Source organism: Macaca thibetana, chromosome 1, assembly GCF_024542745.1.
Source record: "Macaca thibetana thibetana isolate TM-01 chromosome 1, ASM2454274v1, whole genome shotgun sequence".
Lineage (NCBI taxonomy): Eukaryota > Metazoa > Chordata > Mammalia > Primates > Cercopithecidae > Macaca > Macaca thibetana.
The window spans coordinates 197,590,465-197,610,282 of record NC_065578.1 but is presented as its reverse complement, the minus strand read 5'-3'; the positions used below and the strand labels follow the sequence as shown (position 1 = coordinate 197,610,282).

The following is a 19,818-nucleotide window of genomic DNA, read 5'->3' as shown; positions in this document are numbered from 1 at the left end:
GTAAAGCTTTGCACCAGTGAAACAGGTATAAAATACCTTCCCATTCCATCTCAGGGTATTGTGCAGCCTACATGTTTATGTGAAAGTCCCTTTGAAAATGCTCATAATAATTCAAATATAAGAAATGCATATTAGCTAATCCCTGGTGTCTGAGTGGCTCTTTTGTGGAAAGAGGAGGGAGAAGAAGATTAGGCTGGGCTGGGAGCCCTGAGGACGGGAACACAAACTGGGAGTTGAATTGTGAGGAGCTGGAGTCAAACTGTGGAGTGTTCTAGTGAGAAAGGCCCAGGGTCAAAATCCTGGGAGAGGCCAAGTATTGAATTGGGAAGGGGTGGGAAGGGCTGTGCTGGGTAACTGCTACAAGAATTTACAGAGTAGTACAATATAGTACATGGTAGGGCCGGGATTAAAATCTGGATCTGCTGCTTTTCCTCATATTCGAATGCCACTTGTATCATTTAGTAACCAAGTTCCCTTTGGCAAGTTATTAATTTCTCTGTCCCCCAGTTTTTGCATCTGTATAATGGGGATAATAAAACTACCAACCTTAAAGTGGTGTTGTAGTTATGAAATGAGTTGATACAGGTTAAGTATCTCTTATCCAAAATGCTTAACACCAGAAGTGTTTTGGATTTAGGATTTTTTTTTTATTTTGGAATGCTTGCATTATACTTAGCAATTGAGCATCTATAATCAAGAAATCTGAAACCCAAAATGCTCCAATGAGCATTTCCTTTGAGCATCATCCTGGCATTCAAAAAGTTCTGGATTTTGAAGCATTTCAGATTTTAGATGCTTGGATTAGGGATACTCAACCTGTATTTTCACTTTCTTCTGAGGATCACTGAGCCAGGACTGAGTCAATCTCATGAGAGCCATCGAAACCCATGCATTCTAGAAAATTCACTTCATTCCCTGGGCCTTTGTGTCTTCTACTTTTAAAAAGAGGAGAAAACGCCGGGCGTGGTGGCTCAAGCCTGTAATCCCAGCACTTTGGGAGGCCGAGACGGGCGGATCACGAGGTCAGGAGATCGAGACCATCCTGGCTAACACAATGAAACCCCGTCTCCACTAAAAATACAAAAAAAAATAAAAAAATTAGCCGGGCGTGGTGACGGCGCCTGTAGTCCCAGCTACTCGGGAGGCTGAGGCAGGAGAATGGCGGGAACCCGGGAAGCGGAGCTTGCAGTGAGCCGAGATCGCGCCACTGCACTCCGGCCTGGGCGACAGAGCGAGACTCCACCTCAAAAAAAAAAAAAAAAAAAAAAAAAGAGGAGAAAACACCAGCTTCCTCTGGGAGCCCCTGGCACACCCGCCATCCAATGCTGGTGGCTAAGTTCTCTGCAGACCTAGAAGCTTCATAATGAGGGGAAGGAAGAGGTGGGGCATTTAGATTACTCTTTGCACAATTTCTTCCCCCAGTTGCTATTCAGCTCTCTATATCTTGGTGAGATTGTAAATGTTTTAGAAAATAGTTTATACTAAATATGTTCCTTCCTAAATCTCATAAACAGTTACTCCTTTCCACATAAACCTTAACCACTTATGCCCATGATAGGTTCCAATTAGCCACCCACATATCTGTGGAGGGGAAAAATATGTTCTAGCATACACACACACATGCACACACACACATACAAGCACATCCAGCTCAGTCCCTTCTCTATGGCTATTTTCAGGTGAAAAAGCAATTATTCTACATGAATGGCCAGGGTCATTTGGACAGGTCTTTTGTAAATCAGTATGTCCCCCAGAGAAGCCACCAATTAATTCTGCAGAGATCACTGTTGCTCTTCAGTGTCTCTTAACGTACCGTGCAGCTTATTCCTCAGTGGCCAGCCCATTGGGTCTGCAACAACCAGTCAGTGCTGAGGCTGCATTTCTGAGGTCGGATTGGGGCACCAGGAGCTCCCTGGGGGTGTGCTGCTGCCCCTGGCTTTGCAGAACAAATGTGTCACTCACAGAAGCTGTGAGAGGCAGCTCAGCAGTGTGAACTCTGGGAGCTAGTCTGCCTGGGTTCAAATCCCTGGCTGTGTCATTTTCTAGCTATGAGACCTTAAGCAAGTTATTTCACTTCTCAAAGCCTCCGTTTCTTCATCTCTAAAAGGAGTATGAGAACAATGGTAACAGTACCCACTCCTAGGGTTGTTATGAGGATTACATGAGCCGAGGCTGGTAAAGTGCTTACAATGGTAGTGAGCATTAGTGGTACAGTGTGTTTGTTAAATGAAATGAGAGAAGTCTTCTCTCTCCCTGATCTCCTTCTCACCCTGAGGATTACTGCACAATTGGATGGGGGGATTACAGGCTTTGTTTTGCCATCTTCTAAGAGGCAGCAACTGTCTCATCCCAGAAAAACAAACCTATTACTGAGCAGCTGGCAAACCCTGGACTTGGCAGAGAAGGAGAAGAGAAGGGTTCTCTCTTCATCACATGGTAGGGCCCAAAGCTGGGGGATTGGGCACCTTTGTGGAGCCACTGTCACCCAGGTAGCCACCACACTTTGGCCAGTCTGAGCAATCTCTTGTTCACTGATCGGATGATGCTCTGACATCTGGTAAGCGTGGGCCCAGACACAAATCTCTGGTGTTATTTCCAAAAGGTGACTTTCCTTCCTGGAGATTCTTATACAAATCGTGGGGACCCTCTGTAATTCCACGTGCTCATATGTAAAAGGGCAGGCAGTTATACACCAAATATTTTAATAAGTGCAGTGCAACTTGCTGCATTGGGGCAGGGGAAGTTAGAGGCCGAAGGTGACGTCCACTGTGATGCTGCAATTTCCCCTGTGCCTGCTGGTGAGTCCTCCTGTATCCCTCTCCCTCATCACAGAAAGTTCTCAAACAGACCTCCCTGCAGATGGGGGTGGAGTCCTTTGGCTCAGCATTTAGGCCTCCTCTGAAACTGGTGCATGCCAACAAAATGGAAAACGTCAACAGAACTAAACAAAATAATTGTTCTCCTCCCTCAAGAATGACAAGGAAAAGTGGCGTTAGAGGAGACATGTAGACAACCTACATGACCCTTTCCCCTCAAGTTCCCTATGCTGTACTGAACTGTTTCCTTCCATAGCTGAACCACTGTGTTTCCTTCTATCTGAAATCTAATTACACTGAATACCAGAGCCCCCACAATTATGAAAATCTATGCCAGCAAAATGTGAGGGTCTTTGTGGATTTAATTTTATTTTCCCAGATTCCACATTTATTATTTTACAATAATGTCTGATTTTTAACTATTTTGTGTGTTAGTCCCTGAGCAAGATAGAGGGGAAGAAAATATTGTATTAGGTAGCAAATATATGGACAACACTGTAGCAGCTGTTTTTCACATGCTAGCTCATTTAATTTTCACAATACTCTAAGGATGAGATTATAAATCCCATTTTAGAGAGAAAGGTGCTAACGCTCAGAGAGGTTCACTAGCTTGCCTAAGGTCACACAGCTAGTAAGTGAAAAACTGGGAACCAAACTCAGTACACTACCTCTTCCTGCCCTCTCCTCCTTGTGCTCTTTTCACTATATTAAAGCAATAATATAAATTTGAGTAAGGGGATTTTCTGGAAATGTTCTGCAGCTCAGCCCCATGTAAACTTGGACTAGTCTCTGCCTTCCTTTGAGCCTCATTTTACACATCTATAAAATGAGAACCTAAGATGCTGTTTCAGGTCCTTAGGATGCTAACATTCCAAGATTCCAGCCCCCATGAAATTTTAACTAGATCTTCTTTCTCTGGCTCTTACTTTAGTTCTCTCCCTAAATATTTCTAGCTTCAACTCTTTTATTCACCCAACTGTCTACAAGGGTCTCTTTGGCATTAATGAAGCCATAGTCTCACAGACCTTGGGGGGCCCACGAATCTGGCTGAAAATGAGCATGCACCTCTCACAAATGAACTAAGATGTAAAGGAAAAAGCAATTCTCAGCTCTGAATGGGACTGAGGTGGGAATTGAGGAGGCTTTTCACATCTGGAGCCCAAACATAGACTAGAGATCAAATGCCCAGGACACAGCATTGGCCACCGCTCTCACTCTGTCATCAGACTGGCCCAAAGAACTTGAACATCACCTCGGGAGCATTTCCATGGCCCTCACCTCAAGTCCAAGTACAACCTACCCAGGCGTTTGCTATTACACACACCATGCAGTATTATAATGTGTCTGTGTAAAGTCTGCCCCAGTCCCAAAGGGCAGAGACTGTGTCTCATTCACATTTGTGTTCCCAGTGCCCAACACCATGCCTGCTTCATAAAAACTACCCTGAATGAATGTGCAAACTCCCAGGTCTAACACCTGGTGACAGAGATCGCTTTCACCTTGCAGTGTTTTACCATGCCTCCCAGAGGGTTCTGCCCAGCTGAGTTAGGCAAGCTTTACTCCCAAGGCTTCCGATGAATTGGTCCACGGAGGAAGTCTGGAGAGCAGGAACTTTTCAATTCTCAAGACCTTATAAGAATTTCTGCTTTGTCTCGCCTGCCAGAATCTTCCTTTGGCTCCCAGCAACATAAGCTACATGCCTCCAACTGACAAGCAGGAGGCCAGTTGGTCAGCTGTTGCTTCCATTTACTCAGAGCTGGGCGGCTGTACTGTTTCTGTCACTGAATCAAGGGATCCTTGGGACGGATGTGCTAGGGCGTTAAGGCAGCCTGAGGACCTAGTCTCCGGAAGCTTCTGTGAAGTGTGACTGGGCTGCCCTGCCTGGCACGGTGACTTGAATCTTCAGTTTGCCAATTCTCTAAGAGCCCCAACCCCCCCCCCCCCCCCCCCCCCCCCCCCCCCCCCCCCCCCCCCCCCCCAGATCTCTACCTCTACCCCCAGAGTGGAAGTGATTGCAGCAACCCTTGCAATAGAATTGGGGGCAGCAGCAGGGGAGGAGAGAAGAGGCTATTAGCAAATCAAAAGGAAAGAAAACAGGGAAAGGAAAACACAGTAGCAAATTAAAACACTATGTTTTCTTTTTAAAAATCCAATTACAGGGAAATCTGCTTTTGGGTAAAACAATCATGCCCTTGTTGCAAAGTATCCCAGGAACCCTCAAGATAGGCAAAACCTTTTTAATCACATTTTTTTCTCATTACAAGTTGGCTAATAGGAACATCATAGTAATTCCCCGTTAACTCTTCCACTTTTCACACCCACACAAACACACTGGGTTATAACAATGCTCTTATTCTATCTTTGTCTCAGACACATTCTCGAGCATGTTGGTTTACTCTCTCCTTAGAATATCCCCATATCCTCATTCTGATATGCAAATGTATCCTCACCTACCGACCATTCTCGCCTCCTCTCCTCTCTCATGCACGCATGCACACACACGCACAGAAATGCTATATACACACTATATATGCATATAAACATATATGTTCTCCTTTTAATTCAATACTAATCCAGTCATTCGTATTTCCCAATTTCTTCTCAGTCTCTCATACAAGTCCAAGCAGTGAAGCCCGAGGGAGATACTTACCTCCATAGCCTGCGGGAAACTTCATGAAGTGAGAATAATTTCCATACATGTTTACTCTTCAGTTCATGTTCCTCTCCTGAGCGGCTTCTAAATAGTACAGCCTCTCCCGGCTCCCAGGCACAGCCTGGCTTTCTTCAACTTGGGTTAACAAGAGTGGTCATCGCTTCCTAGCAGCCCGGGGAGCACAGGCTGGGCCAGCCCTCTGGGATTAGTCAGGAATCTGCCTCTAGATCGGAGAGTCCACATAGTGCGTTTGAGACGGCTGTGGCGGCAGCAGCTGGTGCCTGTCAGTAATCACGCATAATGCTGCCGCCGCCGCCGCCGCCGCCACCGCTACTCTTGCCACCGCCGTCGCTGCTGCTTGAGATCCTGTTGCTAGTTTGATTAACTCAGGGTTGGGCTGCTGCGTGCGACTTTTCCAGCTCCCGGCGCGTCCCCAGAGGTCCCTGCCGGGTGGCACGATCTATTATCTAGGAAGCCAATCGATGTATGACCGCCCGGTGTAGGTCAGGAGAGAGGGGGGAGACGGCAGGGGATGGAAGACTCTTTAGGTGCCTGTTCCTTGACTTGCATCCACAAAAATCAATGGGGTTTTATTAAAATGTATTTTCTCATTCGAGCTTCTATCTGTCCAATGTGCTTGGTATTTGATCTGTGAAAGGAGGAGGGGGTAGGGTTCAATTGAGAACAGGGCCCTTTCAGAAGCCCAAGGTTAGAAAAGCGTGATACTCAATCTCCAGCAACGGAAAACTAAAATAGAGCAGCCCTTAAGTTGAGGTGGGCCTCTCCTGCTTAGGTGGCCTGAATCATTTATCTGTGCTCTAACAACGGGAGGTTGACAAGTGCAGCTGGAGCCAGAGCTCACTCAGGTGGAAAACTTACAGGTAGGGAGGAGGGGTTGGCTTGATGTGAAGGTCTTTCTCTGCATTATTTTATATACCATTGTTATCCTGCCACCTGTTCAAAACACCACGGGGTCCTCACTGACCCAGAGCCTGTCTTGTGTGGAACTGACCCGAGATCAAAGAATCTAAGCATCTCGTTGACGTTTGGGTCTGTCATAGAGCTTTCATGACAAGTCACCGCTCAGCCTATACTTGAACACCTCCAATAATGGGGAGCTCACCACTTTCTCATTCCATCTCTAGACAGTTTTCACCACAAGAAAGTTTCTTATAGAGATAAAACCTGCTCTTTTTCCCTACAGCTTCTGCCCACAGGTGCTAGACTGCTCCCAGGGGCCACACAAGAGAAGTCTGAAAGATGGAAAAAAGTCTTTCGCAGTGGGATCCTCTGCAAATCCTGAGATTGATCTGCTGTGCCCATAATCCCCCCTTTCCTCAGCATCTCTGGCTCTTTCAGTAATTCTATGTATCAGCAAGTGTTCATGTCTATTACCAACCTATCCCTTTTCTAATAATGTACTTCAATTTACATAGATACCCTCACAGTGAGGAAAGGGGTTGGCCAGACTTGGATGCAATCCTCTGGATAAGGTCCAGACCTTTTCCTCATGGTATATGTGTTGGCAGGGTGATGGGATGCTGTCAACATACTCACTGGAGGTCTGTTTCATGGGCTGAGCTCTGATGGGCTGGAGAAAAGATAAGAGATTTTCTCCTGATGCAGCACAAGACATAGAGAGCCAGAGAGGTAAGTCAACTCAGAGTCCCACAGAAAAAAAATCAAGATTCAAATGCTAGGAGAAGCCAAAACAAAAATGTAGAATAAAAGGCCAGAGGCAGGAACAAAGTCACGATGACAAAGGAGGAGGTCAAAATGGGGAATCAGAGCAAAAGCATGTCAGAAAGGAGGAAGAAAGATCCAGGCCATCACTGTAAAGAGCTTTGGAGAGCCCAGAGCTGCCTTGACTGTTGCTGGGATGAGAGTCCAGTGGACATAAGTAATGTAGAATACAGGAGGACCATTTGCTCACTTGCATTAGCTGGGCAGCTCTGCATGTTAATTCATGTAGAACCAACTTCATAAAAATCTCCCCCACCCCTATCTCCCCCAAGTTGTGTTCTCTTATATACATTCTTCATCCCATCCTCTGGCAATTGGTTTTGGGACCTACATGAAATGCTTCCTATATTTCTCTGAAGTTAAAACTTTTTGGCTTCCTTCATCATCCCAAATCTTTTGGGATCCTGCTTCTGTTGTACAAAGTATTTCTCATTCATACCCCTATTGCATGACTTCTGAAAATCTGATGGACTGCTTTTTCATATTTTATTCAACTCATTGATAAAAATGTTGACATGGACATAGCAAAGACAACATCTTATATCACTAAAAAGTCCATTCATTAGTGCCTTAGACACTTTGCTCTGCTACTCACTAGCTATACGGCCTTGAAAGGCTATATGTATAGTAAAAGCACCAACTCACAAGCCAACCTTGCTGGGTAAAAATCCCTGTTCCAGTGCTTACAGTCTCATAATACTGGCAAATGACTAAATCTCCCTGAGCTTCAGTTACCTTATAGGGCTACCATGAGGATTAAATGAGTCAATACATGTTAAGCACTTGAAATATGCCAGATAAATACTAAATGCTCGATACATGTAATCTAATTTGATGCAAATGATGGGGAGGAGGAGGAGGTCAAGGAGGAAGAGGATGTAACCCTAAGCCACTCACTTTGTGGCTCCTGTCCTTTTTCTCATTTGTAAAATGATGAAGCAGAGCTACCTGGGTTCCAATATCACCTTCAACTTTAAAACTGAATGCAGACTAATCCGTCACCCATTCCATAATTGTCCATTTTCTCCATAGTGGTATCTGAAGCAAGTGTCTTGTAATCTACAGTTTTCTATTGTATGCATGTCAGAAAAGGAAATGAGTTACTTAAATTGGTTTTTTGGTGAGCCTGTGTTTGCAAGGGTTTTTCCAAGTACTCAAGTATTCAAAAACCATTCTTTAAAAATCACAGTCTACAGACTTGTCCAAGGTCATTGTCAAGATGATCTGCTGGTTAATCCACCAACAGATAGACTCTTTCTTCACCTTTTTCTAAGTTCAGTACGTTGTCTATTTCTTTTCCTCACAGAAGAAAAACCAAATCCTAACCTGGCATGGAAAAGGCTCACCGTTTCTGGGGTGTCTCAGCCTATCATGTGAGCTCTATGTAGAGGAAAGTGCTTTGGGGCAGTAATCACAAGGCCTGGGATACATACTCTCTGGGAAAAACATCCATGCTGCCAGGCTTACTAAGGTTTCTGGATTTAGTTTTGGTTTTGTGAATGATATGTGACGAGAGTTGGGCACGTGCTCGTTTTTACACTGCAAAGTTCTATACAATGGCTTTGTAAAACAAATGCAAAGAATTATTATTTTCCTGATTTTCTTTCTTCCCTTTCTCTGAGAGTTCCTTCATATCTGGCTGTTTTGCCCACTGTAGGGGTACGGTGTGTTCATTCCAACTTCTAGTTTGATATAGTTTGGATGTTTTTCCTATCCAAATCTCATGCTGAAATGTGATCCCTAATGTTGGAATGTAGCCTAGTGGGAGGTATTAGATCATGCGGTGGATCCCTCATGAATGTCTTAGTGCCATCCTTTTGGTGATGAGTTAGCTCTTGCTCAGTTAGCTCACAGGAGATCTGGTTGTTTAAGAGTTTGGGACCTCCCCCTCCACTCTCTTGACCGCTCTCTCACCATGTGACACACGGGCTCTCCCTTTGCCTTCCACCATCACTTAAGCAAGTCACTTTGTGGCTCCTGTCCTTTTTCTCATTTGTAAAATGATGGAGCAGAGCTACATGGGTTCCAATATCACCTTCAGCTTTAAAACTGAATGCAGACTGATCCATCACCCATTCCATAATCGTCCATTTTCTCCATAGTGGTATCTGAAGCAAGTGTCTTATAATCTACAATTGAAAAGCCTCCTGGGCTTCACCAGGAGCTGAACAGACACTGACCCCATGCTTTTTTTTTAACACCTTGCAGAACTGTGAGCCAATTAAACCTTTTCTCTCATAAATTACCCAGCCTCAGGTATTTCTTTATGACAACACTAAAAGGACTAACACATAGTTCATTGTTCATGCCCATTTACCTATTCTCATCTCTAAAATTCTTACCTATCATTCAAGTTCCAGCCCAGTTCCCACCATGACCACACTTATCCAAAACGATGTCTCCCTAACCTAGTCTGACAAAACTTATTGTCCAGTGTGTTCAGGTGACACTTAGTGTGTACGGCCTTGTGGCATCCCCAGTGAAATGGCAAGGAATGGTTATTTATCTTTTGTTTGAATATGTCTTATCTTCATAACATTAACTCTTCAAATATAGTGATAATGTATTATGTGTCTTTGTTTTCTCATCTAAGTGCTAAAACACACAGTAGGTGCTCAACAAATATTTTTATATCAAAAATGCTTTACATAATTAAATATGTCAAAAACAATATACCAAAGAGTACCCCAGTATGCTTTTCTTATGATACCTTCCATGTGGCTTAATATCCCATAACAAACCGTAAGCTCTGCTATAAGATCAAGAAATATGAATGTGTTTTTTTCTTTTTAACCCACTTTTTTTTTCTTGGCACCATTGTGTCTTCCTTAAGACCATTATTGATATAACAACATTATCCTAAGTGGTTGGTATTTCTAACCTAAGCCCTTCCCAAACAACTCCACTGACTTCGGTCACTACAGTGTCTCCAGCTGTTACTGAATTCTCATTAGGATGTCAAGTGAAAGACCAAATGCTCAATGTCTATAGTAGGAATTAGCTAATTCATTCACAGGAATTCTTGGCCTACTTCTTGTCAAGGCTAATTATCTAGTCCTCTTAAATAATATGTTCTACTTTTACTAAAGCCACTAGTGCCTTTGAGTAAGCGAAAAGAGCTTGGATTTTGACTAGTATGTGTGACTGTTTGACACAAATTCGGCCAATAATATCTTATATTCACCCTGGTAATCAAAGTATATAGCTTTACATCTGCTCTTGTTTTTTCTTTTGTCCCATGGTGATATAAAATAGTATTTTGCAGCAAATATAAATGAAAAACCAAACTCATCCACTTGACAATGACCAATAAACATTAGCTGTAGAATTTAGATGCAAATATCTCCATACTAATATTATGTATTAATATTTTTATATTTTTGTAATACCTTACCTACATAATAGTACATTAAGTTTCAGTATGCTATCCCCAATCCTGGACTTAAATAGGGCAGGCTTTGTTACCCCAGTTTTATAAATGGGCAATTTGAGACTAAGACTATGAAATCAGATAATGAACGACAGTTACTCTAACAAATTGGATTTTGGAGCTAGTCTCACAACTAGGTAGTGAAAGAAATGGGTATAAAAGCCAGGTCCCCAACTCTGCCATCTAGTAAATGTGTCTTTCGTGAAATCACAATCCTTCTCTCATTAATGATGTATTTCCTATCTATGTTTGTGTTAATGGGGATGGGGTTTCTCCTATACATAGTTTTTTTTGTCTTTGCTGTTAATCACTTATTCACTTATCATTCAGCTAGCACTTACTGAGAGCTTATTTTCTGACAACCAGTGGGGATATACTAAAGGGAAAGATAGATATAGTCCCTGACCTCATGGAACTTATGCATCCCAATAGAGGAGATGGATATTAAACAAATAGTCACAGACACATATATACCAGCATAAACCACGGTAAGAGCTATGAAGGAAAACAACTGGATGAGATGAAAGATTGCAGCAGGGGAATCTCATTTAAATTGGAAGGTCAGAGCAGACTTCTTTGAGAAAATGGTAGTTACACTCAGATCTAAAGGATGAGTATGATCCAATCTGGGGAAGAAAGCAGGAGGATGAGGAGAGGGTGGACCAGAAAGAGAGAACAATTGGTCTAACAGCCCTGAGAAGGGAGTGAAGTCAGTGCGTCCAAGAAGCTGGGGGGTAAGAATGTTCAGATCTCCCATGTTAGATGGTCTGGCCATCTAACATGAGCCATCCAACATGGTTGGGCCATCTAACACGGGAGATCTGAACCATCTAACATGGGAGGTTTAACCATGGTCTGGCCATTAACATGGGAGCTCTGAACATTCTTACCCTCTGCCCCCGCCCCTCCAGTGAGTTCCATTGTTTCATTGTCTCACCCATGATTCTTTGCTTGACATGCCCGTGTCAATTTTGGGCTCTGTGCTGCCAGAAAACCATCCTTTCTGGCTTTGCTTCACCTTCACTTGCTGGTCAGATCAGTGACTCGCCATTTTTCTGACACCCCCCAGCAACTCATCATTCTTGTGTCTCTCAATATGTTCCTTCTTGTATGATTATCATGACTGCACCTGAAAAACCCTCTTACTAGATGACTAGCAACTGAGTCTGAGTCATTTTTGTAGCTCCTAAAGCCTTTAACACCAGAACCTAACTCATAGTAGAAACCCAGTAAATGCATGATGAATGCAAGAATAAAAGTTTGTTGATTATGCTGAGATGTCCTCATGTCAACTCCAGGGCACTGGGCATGAGGAAGTCAGTGTTCCCATTCCTAGGTTTCAATAGTTTTTAACAGCCCAATTTTCATTTTCATGAGCTCCTTTTCCTGGAAGCAGACTCCTATGTGGACAGGTTCAGTGCTGGCACTAGTGCGGTACATCAGTCTTGATGACTAAGACTCACTGACGATGGAAATGAGGCACCTAAATCAGAAAGATTGATGATTAGCTTTAAATTAGGACAGTTTCATCTATGATCCAAAACAGGGCCGTTTCCAAAAGGCCTATCCAAAAGCACAAATTAAATCTAAAATGTGTCATACACGGCTTAGGAACCAACTATAAGTTTGTATCATAGCTAGTTGCTGAAGTCACTGGTGAAACCAACTGACCGAATTTGCCTTAAGGAAATGATTCCCAAATTTGTCTGCAAGTTGAAATCATCCAGGAAGCTTAAAAAATTACTCATACCCGTGTTCACCTCCAGAGATTATTCAATTAATGTGGGATTGTGGTCTGGGTTTTGGAACTACCAAAAGAACCCCAGTGATTCCAATGTGCAGATGAGTTTGTGAACCATTGACTTGCAGCAAGAGAACATTCTCATAACAAGCTAAGAAAAACCCATCAGCAGAAAATGAGAAACTGTTTCCCTGGATAATTCCAAGGAACTAATAAGATCCACTTTTCCCATCTGCTAATACACACAATTGGGGCTTATGAACCCAAGAAGCTCTTGCTTAGTGGGAGATATGGTGGCTACGGCCATCTGCTGTGCAGACGTAGAATATACTGACTTGAGGTTTCCTGGCACTGTGTCCTTAGCATAGCACGCTCCCACAACACTGCCTCTGCTGTCAAAATCTTGCTCATTAAAGGCCAGTCCCTCTATCAAGTCTTCCCTTACAAGTAGTTATTAACACTGTCCTCTCAAAATCTTTACATCTTCATTACAGCATGAATTTAATTTCCCTTGGTATCAAAACTAATTGTTAAACTGGAATCTTCTTTTGAGTTCAGGGACAATCTTTTATTCATCTTTATATTGTCAAAGAATGTAGCATTTTGCTTTGTACACAGTAAGTGCCTAATAAATGCTTATTGAATTACAACATTGTAATTGTTGTAATGCTGAGATTACAACGATGAACAGGGCAGATGCTATCTCTGCTCTTATGGAGCTATAAGCTATGAGTTAAGAGTAACATAATTACCCTTAACTCCAAACTAGGTAACTCCAGTCACAAAATTTTCAAGGTAGAAGGAACCACTGCATAGATGCCGCCATCTCTCGGTTCCCAGACAAATGACGATCACAAAACCTTTTCTGCCATAAACAACTCAACCACAGCTGCAACGCCCATGGGAGCTCTCAGAATACAGAACAACTGTGACCACACTGAGAGAATAGGGCTGAGACCAGGGGAAAACATCTGGTCCCCTCTAGAGAGGAGACAGCAGTGCAAATATGGGACACTTTAATCTAGACTGGGTCCAGATCCAAGGAATCCCAGCCAAAGAAGTAGATGTCAGCATTAGAGCTCAGTTAAGTCTGTTCAAGTCCCTGAGAGAGAGGAAGAAATTTTAAAATACAGCCCAGCCTCTGAGACCAAGTCATTGCCGTTTGGATTTTGTTGAACGGACATGTATTAAGAACCACTGTGTCCTGGCTACTGGCTACATGTATTCATGTATTCAGGTGTAGATTTGGAGGCTGCAACCCAATCACACACAGGCAAAGCAGTCTATTTTCAGATGCCACTTACTCTTGGGGAGAGGCTCTAAATATACCATCCAGTGACTGCAGGAGGCCGATCATCATTGCTGGCAGCTGAGCAGGGTGGGGCAGACAGCGACGTCAGGAGCCTCACCATTAACCCCAGCACAACTCAAAGGCCCCCACCACTTGTAGAGCTATATTTACACAAGGGCAAATGTCCATTATTTGACTTGGTTTTCATTTAAGAGCCCCTGAGAATGGGTTTTGTATGGCAGGAAAAGCACTATGTGACCCCCTCCAAAGATTCACTGAGCAAAGCATGTAGATATCACAAGGTAGGCCTTAGACAAAACCGACCTTGTACTGTTCTGAGGCATTTACATCATAAGAAGGTCTTGCAATTATATAAACTAAATAATGAAATTGTCTACATGTATAACACCTGATAATTTATAATATGCTTTTGTAGCCCATTCATAAATGGGTATAAAACATTGTTAAAGCAGAATTCAAGAAGGCTACAATCAGAAATGATATTGGATATTAGGACATGAGAATTTATCTTGCCATAATGATTTCCTCTGTAGCAGGGAAGGCCTTTTGAGTAGGTGTTCAATAGAGACATAGTTTTCTTTCTGCTGGAAGCCAAACACTGCATAATCCCTTCTGTAACCACCCCTACTTCCAGGCAGCGAATACCAAAAGGCCAGAAGGCATTTAGTTTTGGAAGGAATTGAGAGAAAGCCACACCAATCGCCAGCATTTGGATAACTCTGTCCAGTAGTGAGAATGAATAGACATAGCTGTAGGTAGAGAAATAGTTGATTGGGGAAAAGGTTGGTGGGGGGTGCAGGTAGAGAAGGACATAGTCAGAATGTTTAGCAATATCAGAGTTTGAGAAGGTTCTGTGTTTAGTGTATTATATTAGCCTTTGAAGAGGGACTAGACCCAGTTTGGCTGGTATCAACCATGTAGTATCATCCATGGGAGGTAGAGGAAGATGGGTTCTGAGACATTCCACCTGCGGCAGGGTGGCTCCAAGTCTCCAGGCACCATCTACATCAGACTCACCTGGAAGGTGGCTAAACACACAGACTTCTGGGGCCTGCTCCCACTCTCTGAATCAGAATCTGGGGCTTGAGCATGCCTGGACGTAAGTCCATTCAACAAGCTCCGCAAGTGATTCCCACCCATAAGCATGATGTGAGAATCACGGCCTTAGAGAATGGTATCTGCAGAAAGCCAGGTGTGAACTTGGTATGCCACATGACAGCAGCAGAGATTATTTGTTGATGCCTTCCGGTTACTCTGAAGAGTCGATATTAATGCCATTTTAGTCCAATTTCCTAAGTCACAGTTATTAGTAGTGGAGTCAAGATTAGAAACAATTCTTTGGCAGAGAGGAAGGCTTTTCTGGCTGCCTGTGACCTCACCCACAAGCAGCTGTTAAGGATGCTACGCTATTTCTGAAATGGCCCAAACATCAGCAACTCTTGTGGTGGAATTTTAGACACATCAGCAGGCTGGGACACAGACATTTAGGGGCCAGAGCCCTTCTGACGCCTAATCAAAGTCTATGTGTGAGGCTGATGTTGCACCCACTCTCCCCTCCACAGGAGGCCACTTGGTCCTGCACAGACACCTGTGGTCCAGATCCTTGGCAGGCCTCAGCCAGCCAAGACTGAAAGGGTGTGAAATCAGAAACGGAGATGGCAATGGTGATGGAGGAGACTTCTCCTTGACAGCCTGGCAGACGAAGAGAGCTTCCAAAGACATCAGGCCACTAAAAGCAAAAGCAAAAGGGAGGAAATTCAATAAGTAGTTCTTGAACAGCCATGGCTTCCTGACAGTTTGAGGGACGGGGATGTGCTCTCTCCATACTTCAGTGAGGGATCAGTCCTGCTTGGTAATTAAGAAAAGCAATAATGAACAGCGCCAAAAATGAATCATCCGTGTCCTGTGAAAGAGTGGACTCTTTTATAGAATAGAGGATTATTTTAAAACTTCGATTTATTGACCGGTTTGTCCGTGGTAAACCAGGAAGATGCAGTGAGGGAGGTGGAGGGGCTGCCACCCTTCCTTCCTACCTCTCCCACCCATCCCATCCTGTGCACTTCTGACAGATTAATCTTCCTAATGCACAGCTCTGATGGGACTCCTAGTACCTTTTTTTTTTTTTTTTTTTTTTTTCCTTTTTAAGAAATGGGGTCTTGCTCTATCACTCCAGAGTGCAGTGGTGTGATGATAGCTCACCACAGCCTTGCACTCCCGGGCTCTTGCAATCCACATACAGTGGCATGTGCCTGTGGCGAACTACTCCACCTCAGCCTCTGGGGTAGCTGAGGTACAGGCACATGCCACTATGCTGGGCTCTTAAGCCAAAGACTTTTAATGGCTTCTCCTTTGCCCACAGAGATATCTACACTGGGTTTCATCTCACTTCTGCATGCCCTTTGGCCCTCACTTGACTGAGCACATTTCAGTGTCTAGAAAAGTGCACATGTACTCTTTCCCATACACACTTTGCATATTCCTTGTTCCTGGGTTTTGTTCAAACTGCTTTTCAATCCCAGAATAGCATCTTCCCCACTACCCACCCCATTAGATGAATCCCATCTCATCCTTCTCTGGGTATCTTAAATGCTCCTCTCCCTAATCCTTCCTAACTAGGTAGTCGCTGCCTCTTTCTATCTTGCTTTCCATCTCTCTCTCTCCTCTGTGTATCCCTGTGCATCTCTTTCTCTGTCTCTCTGTCTCTCCCTGCTCTTGAGCTCTCATCCCCACCCCCCAGCCTCCAGCACCATGTACCTCTATTTCCGATCTGCAACTAGCTACTAAGCTGTGAAACCTTTGAATTTTCTCAATGTGACGCATACTCATAGACTGATATCGCTTAACATGCTGCTACTAAAAACTCATTCCTCATGCCTTTTGCTTTTGCATTTTAGCTGATGTCCTCCACACCAAGGGCTTGGCATAATTATAATGAGACAGGGATCCCAGTTCCCTTCTTGGGGGCCAGGCATGTCTTCCCACCAATCTGGATCAAAGTCTCCTCTGTAGGAAACTTTCCCAGCTCTGCCCCACATCCTCCCATCCTGGCCAAAGTTGGCACCTACGTTTCCACACAGGTTTCTTACTGTGCATGCATTCTTCTTCTCCAGCACATAGCACAATTATAATTAAATAACTGTCTAACCAGTAGTTTAACACCTGCCTTCCTCCACAATAAGAAGCTCCATGGGGACAAGGCCATACCTCTTTTACTCATCATTTAATTCCCAGTGCCTGGAATGTATTAATAGTTGATAGGCAATAAATATTTGGTGAATAAATGAATAGCATTTATCACACTCTGCATTCAATTATAGCTTTGTGTGCACAGTGTATGTCTCATCCACTCTTCACTGTCTTTAAGAATATAGGTGATATAGGACACCCTTTATATTCTTCCAACACTTTCAACAGTGCCTTGTCCACATTAGGTGCTCAAACAAATAGTTGTTAAACCTATTCCTCTAATGGGTAAGTAATCCAAGGCATGTGTTGGTGAGTCAGTGGCATCGCATTTGATTCAAAAGAAAACACATTTATTCCAATAAATCAACAGATAATTACTAAGCACTCTTTCTGTAAAAAGTATAGGGTTCTTTGTCTGTCTATCTGTCTGCCTATCTATCTGTTCTTCTGTTTGGTGGTCTAGGATTAAAGAAGTGGTTGTAGAGACAGTGCAGGGTTTGGTCTTGAGTCCCAGCTTTGCCCATGAGTGTCTATACGATCTTGAGTAGTTAGGGCCCTCTAAATGTCAGTTTCCAGTTTCTTTAGCCTTTAAAACAAACATAAAATTTTTAGTTAACAGGGAAATTGTGAGGATTGAAAGAAGGGGTGTATCTGAAAGCCTCTTGTAAAACATGAAGTGTAATAACATGCATAATTATTGTGAGTGCATGATGAAAAGGAAAAGGCGACGAAGTGAAATATGGCTGTGAGGAGTCTCAGTCCCTATCTAAGCAGTGAGGTGTGGGCCCGGAGTGCAGCATGAGGTCCAAGCTCTCTGAATCTGCCTGTCCTGACCCCCTGATAAATCTCTAAGCCTCCAAGACACAGGTTCATCATCTTGTCAAATGGGCTCCAAGGCTCCTGGCTTCCTGGGAGGAACCGCCTTACTAATAAAGAGATTGTCTTAATAATGTGAAGTACCGGGGTGCTATGGTAACGGGCATTACATGATCTGGAGAAGAGGAGCAGCTTTTGATAAGAATAGGGAGCCTGCAGATGGGAAAAGGGGGTGGAGATGCACACAGGATGGGAGTGGAGGAAAACGCAAATGTGGATAGATAGAGTCAGCACCAGAGGGAATGGACAAACAATACTGTTGGTTCCTGTCTCTCAGAGCGGCCTCTCCTGTCTGGGCCCTACTATCTGAGGGATTTCTTGAACATTTCCAGATTTTTTGGTGCCACTGCAATTTTAGATCCCCATGTACTTAAGCTGAGAGCTCCCATGGCTTTTTAAACACATAAGCACATGCGAAGTCTGGATAAAACTAGGTTGTGATTTAAAAAAAATTAGAAACCCAAGTTTTTTGTATTCACCAATGGATTATTTTAACGAGTTCTCTCATAACTGTTTGAAACAGCCTTGTGATCGAAGATGTTTTCCATAAGTCCTACAATGTGGAGAACCAGAAAATTTGTGCACTATGAAGATGTCAATGCCAATGCCAATGTCCATGCCATGAAACTTCATAACCTTATTAAATACCACTGGTCCATCTGAGGACATGCTGCACAGCTTAGAAGGGTGTTAGTGCAATGAAAAGCACCTTGGATGGGGCAAAGGAAAAAAATATCATGCCAAATGAGTCCTTCTATGTTTCAGACACTGGACTGGGCACTTACGCATATTAGTTTCTGCCAGAGAGTCTGATAGGACCCAGCTTGCCACCAGCCAGCTGTGAGAGCTTTGGGTTTTTGTTTTTTTTTAAGAGAAGCACATCTGCTCACAGACACTTTTTTATGATTCTGTTATTAAAAGATCTTCCTCCTCATGTGGTCATTAAATGTCTTCTAGTTAACCTTTGCTTTGGTTTTTACCTCCTGCTATTTCCTCACTTATAACTGAGGTCCTGAGCCAATCACAGTAATGAAGACAGTTTAGTTCCTTCTTGGTTTTATATTTTGGCTTAAGCTCCTTTGGTAAATATTAGTTGCCTCAGAGGCAAGTTAGGTGTGACTATTTTGTGTTTATTTCATAGATGTTTCTACTGCTGCCAGGACTAAAGGAGGTAGGTATAAAAAAGAAGAGTGATTTAGATTAGGAAACTGAAAGAGCTTCCTGGCTTTCAGACTGTAGGGTCCATAGGAAGGTAGTATCCTGGGTGGTTATACATATCCTCTTTCTGTGAATTTTTAAAGGAAAACTAGACTCTTCTTTTCCTTCATTAGTGTAAGAACAAATGTGCCTGCAGATAAAAAAGAGAACTGCCCATCATTCCTTTCAATATTTTATCTAAGTTTCATGTAGCTTTGGATTTTTCAAAACTATTCTTTAGTCTGGAAAAAAATATAACAGAATTTGAATAATGTTGAACTTTAGGCCACACAATCTTGAAGTGATTTTTATTTTCTTTTGCAGTATTCAATATTTTAACAAATTCTCTATGACCATGTATTACATTTACAATGAGAAAAATAATCAAAATATTTTTAAATCTTAAACAAAAATATTCTTTAATCTTTTGACTTGTTTCATTTTGCCATTGGTATTTCACAAGTCACAGCCCATTTCCTCCATACATTCTATTTCATATAGCGAGCAGTTGACAAATAATCAAACAAACAAACAAAAATAGCCTGGAATCCTCACGTCCCTGAAAAGGCCATGAGATTGAAGCCAAATATTATCAAAAAGTCCAAAGACAACAAATGTTAGTAAGGGTGTGGAGAAAGGGAACTTCTGTGTACCACTAGTGGGAATGTAGATTGGCACAGCCATTATAAAAAACATTATGGAACTTTCTAAAGAAATTAAAAATAGAACTACCATGTGGCCTAACAATTCCTCTTCCAGAAATATGCCCAAAGGAAGTGAAATCATTGCCTCATAAAGATGTCTGCACCATCATGTTCACTGAAGCCAAGCCATATTCACAATAACATATTCACAATAGCCAAG

General features: G+C 42.9%; 2 protein-coding genes across 7 annotated transcripts in view; one reads left to right on the top strand and one right to left on the bottom strand.

Moving 5' to 3' along the window:
- The window catches only part of RXRG (retinoid X receptor gamma), a 44,906-nt gene extending 38,823 nt beyond the window's left edge, over window positions 1-6,083 (bottom strand). The window contains exon 1 of the mRNA XM_050768635.1: window positions 5,467-6,083. Coding sequence (XP_050624592.1) covers window positions 5,467-5,515 — 49 coding nt within the window. The 5' untranslated portion in view covers window positions 5,516-6,083. The remainder of the gene's footprint in view (window positions 1-5,466) is intronic.
- Window positions 1-19,818, top strand: part of MGST3 (microsomal glutathione S-transferase 3) — a 1,219,025-nt gene that overhangs the window by 995,341 nt on the left and 203,866 nt on the right. The window lies entirely within an intron of this gene.